The following is a 10554-nucleotide window of genomic DNA, read 5'->3' as shown; positions in this document are numbered from 1 at the left end:
GGTGAATAACGTCCTATTACCATCGTGACAGACTGCATACCAAGGAAGAACATTATGAAACCTGGTGAATAACGTCCTATTACCATCGTGACAGACTGCATACCAAGGAAGAACATTATGAAACCTGGTGAATAACGTCCTATTACCACCGTGACAGACTGCACACCAAGGAAGAACATTATGAAACCTGGTGAATAACGTCCTATTACCATCGTGACAGACTGCATACCAAGGAAGAACATTATGAAACCTGGTGAATAACATCCTATTACCACCGTGACAGACTGCATACCAAGGAAGAACATTATGAAACCTGGTGAATAACGTCCTATTACCACCGTGACAGACTGCACACCAAGGAAGAACATTATGAAACCTGGTGAATAACGTCCTATTACCATCGTGACAGACTGCATACCAAGGAAGAACATTATGAAACCTGGTGAATAACGTCCTATTACCATCGTGACAGACTGCATACCAAGGAAGGACATTATGAAACCTGGTGAATAACGTCAGTCCTATTACCACCGTGACAGACTGCATACCAAGGAAGAACATTGTGAAACCTGGTGAATAACGTCCTATTACCATCGTGACAGACTGCATACCAAGGAAGAACATTGTGAAACCTGGTGAATAACGTCCTATTACCATCGTGACAGACTGCATACCAAGGAAGAACATTATGAAACCTGGTGAATAACGTCCTATTACCATCGTGACAGACTGCATACCAAGGAAGAACATTATGAAACCTGGTGAATAACGTCCTATTACCATCGTGACAGACTGCATACCAAGGAAGAACATTATGAAACCTGGTGAATAACGTCCTATTACCACCGTGACAGACTGCATACCAAGGAAGAACATTATGAAACCTGGTGAATAACGTCCTATTACCACCGTGACAGACTGCATACCAAGGAAGAACATTATGAAACCTAGTGAATAACGTCCTATTACCATCGTGACAGACTGCATACCAAGGAAGAACATTATGAAACCTGGTGAATAACGTCCTATTACCATCGTGACAGACTGCATACCAAGGAAGAACATTATGAAACCTGGTGAATAACGTCCTATTACCACCGTGACAGACTGCATACCAAGGAAGAACATTATGAAACCTGGTGAATAACGTCCTATTACCATCGTGACAGACTACATACCAAGGAAGAACATTATGAAACCTGGTGAATAACATCCTATTACCATCGTGACAGACTGCATACCAAGGAAGAACATTATGAAACCTGGTGAATAACGTCCTATTACCACCGTGACAGACTGCATACCAAGGAAGAACATTATGAAACCTGGTGAATAACGTCCTATTACCATCGTGACAGACTGCATACCAAGGAAGAACATTATGAAACCTGGTGAATAACGTCCTATTACCACCGTGACAGACTGCATACCAAGGAAGAACATTATGAAACCTGGTGAATAACGTCCTATTACCACCGTGACAGACTGCATACCAAGGAAGAACATTGTGACGCCGGTGTATGTTTGGATTAACATAATTCCTGGAACATTGTCATGTCAACAATATTACTCAACAGGTTGAAATGAAAAGGTACTGGGTGTCGTGAGTGGGAAGTCAGGCGCAGGAAAACAGAGAGTTCAATATAGTGCTCCTTTAATGCACACACGGTGAACCACGGCCACCCCACTAAACACTGGGTGCTCAAAACAAAAATGCCCCAGACACGGGGAACGAAACAGTCCAGCACACGATCATACAACCAACACGTTCCACAATAACAAACACCAGGGTTACAATAATCAATCCCGCACAAAGAAATGGACGGGCCGGCTGACTAATAAAGCCCAACTAATTACAACCAACTCAAAACAGGTGTACTCAATAAATACATAAGGAGGGGGAGGAAAGAAATCAGTGGCAGCTAGTAGGCCGGCGACGATGACCGCCGAGCGCCACCCGAACGGGAAGGGGAGCCACCTTGTGACATGCATAAACACTTTCATCAGGCTTTCACAACTCAAATTTCCTATCTCATTTAAATAAAGCATTTTCTTCATACATTACAAACCGATAGAAACCATTACAATGTGTAGCAAATAACTTATATTGCACAGACATGGTTCATCACTAGGTAGCTATGGGAAATGTAGTTCTTTTCACACTGACCTACAATAGACAAGTCAACTGAATAGTGCTGGTGCATGAACTCAAAACATTCACATGGTTCATCAGTAGCTATGGGAAACGTAGTTCTTTTCACACTGAACTACAATAGACAAGTAAACTGAATAGTGCTGGTGCATGAACTCTAAAACATTCATGTGGTTCATCAGTAGGTAGCTATGGGAAACGTAGTTCTTTTCACACTGAACTACAATAGAAAAGTAAACTGAATAGTGCTGGTGCATGAACTCTAAAATATTCACGTGGTTCATCAGTAGGTAGCTATGGGAAACGTAGTTCTTTTCACACTGATCTACAATAGAAAACGCCATTTGAATCATCTAGGCCTATTTTGAACATTAAAAGGACTTTGTTGCATGAAATCATTTTAGAAGGAAAATGTACTATACAGTAAATAGGTCACAAGACAGAATATTCCTCAGAAGAAGAAAGCACCATGGTGTTAAAGCTGGCCAAGTTGAAATGGCTAAGAGAAAGAAGGAGTGTGAGGAGAGAGGACAAAGAGAGAGTAGGCTGCAAGATGCCTGGTACAGTTTATAGATGTAGTGTGAGCATATTTCCTCTGAGTGTGTATATTCTATTCATAGCTATGCCACCCTGTCTGTTCCAAAGCTCCATTGGCTGGCTTGCATTTTCCTCTTGTATATCTTGGCATTAAGGGAGGCACGTCCTGTGATTCACACTGCCAACATTGGGCAGTAGAATCTTTATTTTTTACCAGTGTCGAAGCCTGGCAAACAATCCCCTCTAAAAAAAATAACCTTGCATTTAAAAATATAAAAAAATGTCGTAGAAGGGCCAACATCCCAAAAAAAGGCTTTTCAAGTCAACTGGTACCAACACTCTTCATGTTGTTAGCTGAACCTCCGTCTAGATTGAGACTTCCAGGATCTCTCCATGTCCATCTCTACCTGCCATTACAAAACAGAAGAAAACATGGTATTAAAGGAAAAATCGGCAGTGTTTCCCACTTACAAAGCATGTAGAGGTCTGTAATTTGTATCATTGGTACACTTCAACTGTGAGAGAAACCAAAACAAAAATCCAGAAAATCACATTGTATGATTTTTGAGTAATTAATTAGCATTTTATTGCATGACATAAGTATTTGATCACCTACCAACCAGTAAGAATTCCGGCTCTCACAGACCTGTTAGTTTTTCTTTAAGAAGCTCTCCTGTTCTCCACTCATTACCTGTATTAACTGCACCTGTTTGAACTCATTACCTGTATAAATGACACCTGTCCACACACTCAATCAAACAGACTCCAACCTCTCCACAATGGCCAAGACCAGAGATCTGTGTAAGGACATGAGGCATAAAATTGTAGACCTGCACAAGGCTGGGATGGGCTACAGGACAATAGGCAAGCAGCTTGGTGAGAAGGCAACAACTGTTGGCGCAATTACTAGAAAATGGAAGAAGTTCAAGATGACGGTCAATCACCCTCGGTCTGGGGCTCCATGCAAACAGGTGGGGCATCAATGACCATGAAGGTGAGGTATCAGCCCAGAACTACATTTACATTTACATTTAAGTCATTTAGCAGACGCTCTTATCCAGAGCAGGACCTGGTCAATGACCTGAAGCTGGGACCACAGTCTCAAAGAAAACCATGAGTAACACACTACGCCGTCATGGATTAAAATCCTGTAGCGCACGCAAGGTCCCCCTGCTCAAGCCAGCGCATGTCCAGGCCCGTCTGAAGTTTGCAAATGACCATCTGGATGATCCAGAGGAGGGATGGGAGAAGGTCATGTGGTCTGATGAGACAAAAATAGAGCTTTTTGGTCTAAACTCCACTCGCCGTGTTTGGAGGAAGAAGAAGGATGAGTACAACCCCAAGAACACCATCCCAACTGTGAAGCATGGAGGTGGAAACATCATTCTTTTGGGATGCTTTTCTGCAAAGGGGACAGGACGACTGCACCGTATTGAGGGGAGGATGGATGGGGCCATGTATTGCGAGATCTTGGCCAACAACCTCTTCCCTCAGTAAGAGCATTGAAGATGGGTCGTGGCTGGGTCTTCCAGCATGACAACGACCCGAAACACACAGCCAGGGCAATTAAGGAGTGGCTCCGTAAGAAGCCTCTCAAGGTCCTGGAGTGGCCTAGCCAGTCTCCAGACCTGAACCCAATAGAAAATCTTTGGAGGGAGCTGAAAGTCTGTATTGCCCAGCGGCAGCCCCGAAACCTGAAGGATCTGGAGAAGGTCTGTATGGAGGAGTGGGCCAAAATCCCTGCTGCAGTGTGTGCAAACCTGGTCAAGAACTACAGGAAACGTATGATCTCTAATTGGCAAACAAAGGTTTCTGTACCAAATATTAAGTTCTGCTTTTCTGATGTATCAAATACTTATGTCATGCAATAAAATGCAAATGAATTACTTTTTTAAAAATCATACAATGTGATTTTCTGGATTTTTGTTTTAGATTCCGTCTCTCACAGTTGAAGTGTACATATGATAAAAATTACAGACCTCTACATGCTTTGTAAGTGGGAAAACCTGCAAAATCGGCAGTGTATCAAATACTTGTTCTCCCCACTGTATATGATTAATTCATTTTATTTTGTTTTATATAATATCTATAAGCCAGCAAAGAATACAAGGTTAGGCCATCTTGCCTTTCTCAAAGGTGTGCCGATTCGTTAAGAGACTCTTGAAGTTGCAGGCAGACTGTGACATGACATAATCTGTGTTCACGGTGTTGAAAATACGAGGACTAACCTTCAGCCCTCCTCCTCCTCCAGGTGGAGACGGTCTCATCTCTTGTTTCTCCATCTCCTTATTCTTTTTATTTCTCTCAGCTGCTTGGGGGTTTTTGACGCCCCTGGAGGTTGTCTAAGAGGAGATGAGGAGGTCAGAATGGTCCCCACTGGCACTCTATTCCCTATATAGTGCACTACTTTAGACCAGAGCCCTATAGAACTCTATTCCCTATATAGTGCACTACTTTAGACCAGAGCCCTATAGAACTCTATTCCCTATATAGTACACTACTTTATACAACAGCCCTATAGAACCCTATTCCCTATATAGTGCACTACTTTATACCAGAGCCCTATAGAACCATATTCCCTATATAGTGCACTACATTAGACCAGAGCCCTATAGAACCCTATTCCCTATATAGTGCACTACTTTAGACCAGAGCCCTATAGAACCCTATTCCCTATATAGTGCACTACTTTAGACCAGAGCCCTATAGAACCCTATTCCCTATATCGTGCACTACTTTAGACCAGAGCCCTATAGAACCATATTCCCTATATAGTGCACTACTTTAGACCAGAGCCCTATAGAACCCTATTCCCTATATAGTGCACTACATTAGACCAGAGCCCTATAGAACCCTATTCCCTATATAGTGCACTACTTTATACCAGAGCCCTATAGAACCATATTCCCTATATAGTGCACTACTTTAGACCAGAGCCCTATAGAACCCTATTCCCTATATAGTGCACTACTTTAGACCAGGGCCCTATAGAACCCTATTCCCTATATAGTGCACTACTTCAGACCAGGGCCCTATAGAACCCTATTCCCTATATAGTGCACTACCTTAGACCAGGGCCCTATAGAACCCTATTCCCTATATAGTGCACTACTTTAGACCAGAGCCCTATAGAACCCTATATAGTGCACTACTTTAGACCAGGGCCCTATAGAACCCTATTCCCTATATAGTGCACTACTTTAGACCAGGGCCCATAGACTTGTAACAGTATAGTCAACACTAACGTCTCTCATCATGTGTTCAGTTGAAACAAGTTAAATCATTGTCTTCCGTTCACTGAGCTTCCTGAGAGAGGATAGTGCTCGCCATTGGACAGAGCAGCCAGATGTCAGACTTCCTGAGAGAGGATAGTGCTCGCCATTGGACAGAGCAGCCAGATGTCAGACTTCCTGAGAGAGGATAGTGCTCGCCATTGGCTAGAGCAGCCAGATGTCAGACTTCCTGAGAGGATAGTGCTCGCCATTGGCTAGAGCAGCCAGATGTCAGACTTCCTGAGAGAGGATAGTGCTCACCATTGGCTAGAGCAGCCAGATGTCAGACTTCCTGAGAGAGGATAGTGCTCGCCATTGGCTAGAGCAGCCAGATGTCAGACTTCCTCACAGAGGATAGTGCTCGCCATTGGCTAGAGCAGCCAGATGTCAGACTTCCTGAGAGAGGATAGTGCTCGCCATTGGCTAGAGCAGCCAGATGTCAGACTTCCTGAGAGAGGATAGTGCTCGCCATTGGCTAGAGCAGCCAGATGTCAGACTTCCTGAGAGAGGATAGTGCTCGCCATTGGCTAGAGCAGCCAGATGTCAGACTTCCTGAGAGAGGATAGTGCTCGCCATTGGCTAGAGCAGCCAGATGTCACACTTCCTGAGAGAGGATAGTGCTCGCCATTGGCTAGAGCAGCCAGATGTCACACTTCCTGAGACACATTCAGTACAGTTCATGCAGATAGAGAGCCGTTGCCAGGTCGTCACTAGTTACCACAGCCACAAAGTCATAAACACCACCTACTTCTACAATTTATCTTCTTAAAATATTATTTTAAACCTAACCATAACCACACTGCTAACCTTATGCCTTACCTTAAGTTAAGACAACAACAAAACAAAAAAACATTTTTGTTTTCATGAATTTTACAATTTAGCCAATTGACTTTGTGGCTGTGCTATCTAGTGGGAACCCAGTTGCCAGCTGTTTGACACATGCTGGATTATATGTGGCAAGAGGCCTGGTCTCAGATCTGTTAGAGGCATTAAGTTCCATTGTTGTGTCAGGGAAAGCATATGTTATAGCCTGGTCCCAGATCTGTTAGAGGCATTAAGCTCCAGTATATAGTGTTGTTGTGTCAGAGAAAGCATAAGTTATAGCCTGGTCCCAGATCTGTTAGAGGCATTAAGTTCCATTGTTGTGTCAGGGAAAGCATAAGTTATAGCCTGGTCCCAGATCTGTTAGAGGCATTAAGCTCCAGTATATAGTGTTGTTGTGTCGGGGAAAGCATTAGTTATAGCCTGGTCCCAGATCTGTTAGAGGCATTAAGCTCTAGTATATAGTGTTGTTGTGTCAGGGAAAGCATAAGTTATAGCCTGGTCCCAGATCTGTTAGAGGCATTAAGCTCCAGTATATAGTGTTGTTGTGTCAGGGAAAGCATAAGTTATAGCCTGGTCCCAGATCTGTTAGAGGCATTAAGCTCCAGTATATAGTGTTGTTGTGTCAGGGAAAGCATAAGTTATAGCCTGGTCCCAGATCTGTTTGTGCCATCTTGCCAACTCCTGTGGTCAAAGGAATGACAATAACCATTGGAGCTGGCAAGACCGCACAAACTAGGGTAAGGAACGGTTTTAAAAAGTTAAGACAGAATGACAAAGTGTGCAGCGCCAGAAGTGAGAGGTGGGTGATGTGGGTGGTGGGAGGAAATACCAGCCGAGTCAAGACATTGAGCTGAGAACATGGTCTTCATACTCACCTCGATGCTTTAGTAGGCCGACATGCTTTATGGGTTGGATACAATTGGCTTTGACTGAAGAATTTCTGTGTAACAGTAAAAATACCCACCAGTCTTATGAGGAGCTACTAAACATTATGATTGAAGAGACATTAGTAGCCTTGCAACAAAAGGGCACAAACACCATAAATTGGATTCTAGATTGGATTTCTAGATTGGATTTCTTGGTTCAAGGCTCGTTATATAGGCGAACCTTTTCACACTACTGAGCCGAATCAAGCCGAGCTGCAGTGTGCTGACCTGGTTACACGGCACATCTACCGTACAGATGTAGGATCTTCATTTGAGTCAGTTTGCTACAGCCCGAACTTAATCACGCAGCAACAGGAAATGTGAAATATTATGTGGATTATAATTAAATAGATTTTTTTTTTGTAGGAGTTGATACATTTTCGTTAAGGGAAAAAAATCGAGTCTGAAATGTCACAGTGAAAATTACAAACTACAGAAGACTTTTTAAATCTCAAAATACACTGCAAGTTTTAAATGTCCTGCAGTTCTCCTGCAACAGGGTCATCACATTAAGATCCTACATCTGTAGCTGCTGGAACCGTGCTGGGAAAGGATTGGAGCCAGCACAGTAGGGTTTTTCAGTCAGTTAACACGATAGTGTAAAAAGGATATAGCTAATAAGATGCCTTCTCTCTTCTCCCAGCAGACTCCACTCTGTCTCAGTAAGCTCTTCTACGCTATACGAATAACAACACTTGGAGAGTGGCTGGCTGCTGAGATTAACTAGTAGAGTTGAGGCCATAAACCATACCGATCACTTATCACAGGCATTTTGCGGATATCGTTCATTACGATAAGTAGCCTAATACTAGAGAAATGTGTTTGAAATTAAATATGACTGATTGTTAATGGAACAATTAATGGCTACAACCATCCAACTAGTAGTAGTTTAAAATGTTTTTGTTATAAACTTTATCGTTATTGCATCAATTCAGGCAATTTATCCCAATATGGATTTTTGTCCGTACCGCCCAGCTCTACTGACTGTTCAGTGGTTGCCTACAGTATGCCACTTAGAAGACACCCATCCAAGCTAAATGACTCATGGTACAGTGGTGTACAGGATCCCTGTGGGAACTGAACCCACAACCTCACCACACCCTAATCCGAATGAGCCACACAGGACCACCATGTGTAGGCTATATAGGACTGGTTTCCTGGACACAGATTAATCCTAGTCCTGGTCTAAAAAAAAAAGACAAGTTTAACGGTGAATCTCCATGGAAAATGCTTTTCAGTCCTGGACTTGGCTTAATCTGTGTCCGGGAAACCAGCCCTTTGCTGTACCAGTGTAAGCCTACCTTATATGGTTGTCATAAAAACTGGTCCAAAACAGTCATACCTCTTTCTGTCTCTGCTCGGCTGTCTCTGCCAGCTGACGTCTCCTTGTCTCCTGGGAAGGAAGCAGAACATGATGTTGAGTATAAGGAAAATAAAAAAATAACGTTAATGAAATTAATGAGAAAAAAATATATATTAAACGAGAGACCTGAAGAGCAGAGATCTGAATGGAAACGTATAAATCTGATTGTTTTGGTGTTTGTTGGTTATGCTGTTTTATGTTACATTGTTTCATTTTGGAATCCAACTATATGTACAATTTGTTTACGATGTTGACCTGAAACATGGACAATGGTGTGTGTGTGTGTATATAAATATATATATAAAGTGTAACTCGCTAGTTACCGCCAGCACCCAAACTAATAATGAACCTAGCTACTGTAACTAGTTACTTACTCGATCTGGTGTGGGGGACAAGTCGTTTCCAGATCCACCAAGGCACGGTAAACACATCCCCATATTTGAGCAAGGAAATCAAAATGTTTAGTTTCAGTGTTGAATGTTTGTTGACTAAATTACTTGACTAGATTGAGCTACTTAACGTTAGTTCGCTACATCTAGAAGAACCCAGCAGGCGAAATGGGCTAGTTAAGTTAGTTCCTCTTGTGCACATCGACAGAAAGTGTCTACCCACTCTGCTTTTGATAAATCTACGAGCTAACTAACTATAAGCACTTGATATATTTTCTCTCTCTCCATCTAACCACTTGTTGAAACGACGGGGTCATTTGGAAAACGTCCACTTGAAAGACAGGGTGGGTGGGGGGAAGACTTCGCCAATGTAAACACACAATATGAGCTGTGTTCAAGATCAAATAAGAACTCAGACGGGCTTGTTATTCTTCTATGATATAACGGGGGTCCGCAAACAGACGTTAAAAGGTGTTTGCCACCACCTATTGTGCTGGAGTGTCTGGTCAATCACAACATTAGCTCCACATTTCTAAATCCTCCTACCGAACTCAGTACTTCTGAGAAAAAAGAAGAGAAAAAAAAGAGCCCTACTAACTTATTTAAAAAAAACTCCCTCATCCCCCTTCCAAACCTCTCCAACCTCAATCCAACACTTCAGTCTTTCCCTCTCTTCAACATACTTACAACAATACATGCTCCATCGTTTCAGACCATACACTCCAGACACAAACCATTCACATGTTGCCAACCAGATGTAATGATCAGTTCAATGTACAATTTTTTCATTTAAGCAAGTCAGTTAAGAACAAATTCTTATTTACAATGACAGCCTAGGAACAGTGTATTAACTGGTCTAGGAACAGTGTGTTAACTGGTCTAGGAACAGTGTGTTAACTGGTCTAGGAACAGTGTGTTAACTGGTCTAGGAACAGTGGGGTTAACTGGTCTAGGAACAGTGGGGTTAACTGGTCTAGGAACAGTGTGTTAACTGGTCTAGGAACAGTGGGGTTAACTGGTCTAGGAACAGTGGGTTAACTGGTCTAGGAACAGTGAGTTAACTGGTCTAGGAACAGTGGGTTAACTGGCC

General features: G+C 42.6%; 1 protein-coding gene across 1 annotated transcript; it reads right to left on the bottom strand.

The window, feature by feature from the left end:
* Window positions 1-1637: 1637 nt before the first annotated feature.
* Window positions 1638-9852, bottom strand: LOC115126554 (small VCP/p97-interacting protein-like). The gene is made up of 4 exons (XM_029656177.2): window positions 9450-9852; window positions 9055-9105; window positions 4918-5031; window positions 1638-3096 (listed from the first exon to the last, which is right to left on the bottom strand). Exons 1-4 carry the CDS (start codon window positions 9510-9512, stop codon window positions 3040-3042), a joined length of 285 nt encoding a protein of 94 aa, XP_029512037.1. The 5' UTR covers window positions 9513-9852; the 3' UTR covers window positions 1638-3039.
* Window positions 9853-10554: the final 702 nt, after the last annotated feature.

Source organism: Oncorhynchus nerka, linkage group LG9a, assembly GCF_034236695.1.
Source record: "Oncorhynchus nerka isolate Pitt River linkage group LG9a, Oner_Uvic_2.0, whole genome shotgun sequence".
Taxonomy (NCBI): domain Eukaryota; kingdom Metazoa; phylum Chordata; class Actinopteri; order Salmoniformes; family Salmonidae; genus Oncorhynchus; species Oncorhynchus nerka.
The sequence above is the reverse complement of the archived record's forward strand: the minus strand, read 5'-3'. Positions and strand labels throughout refer to the sequence as shown.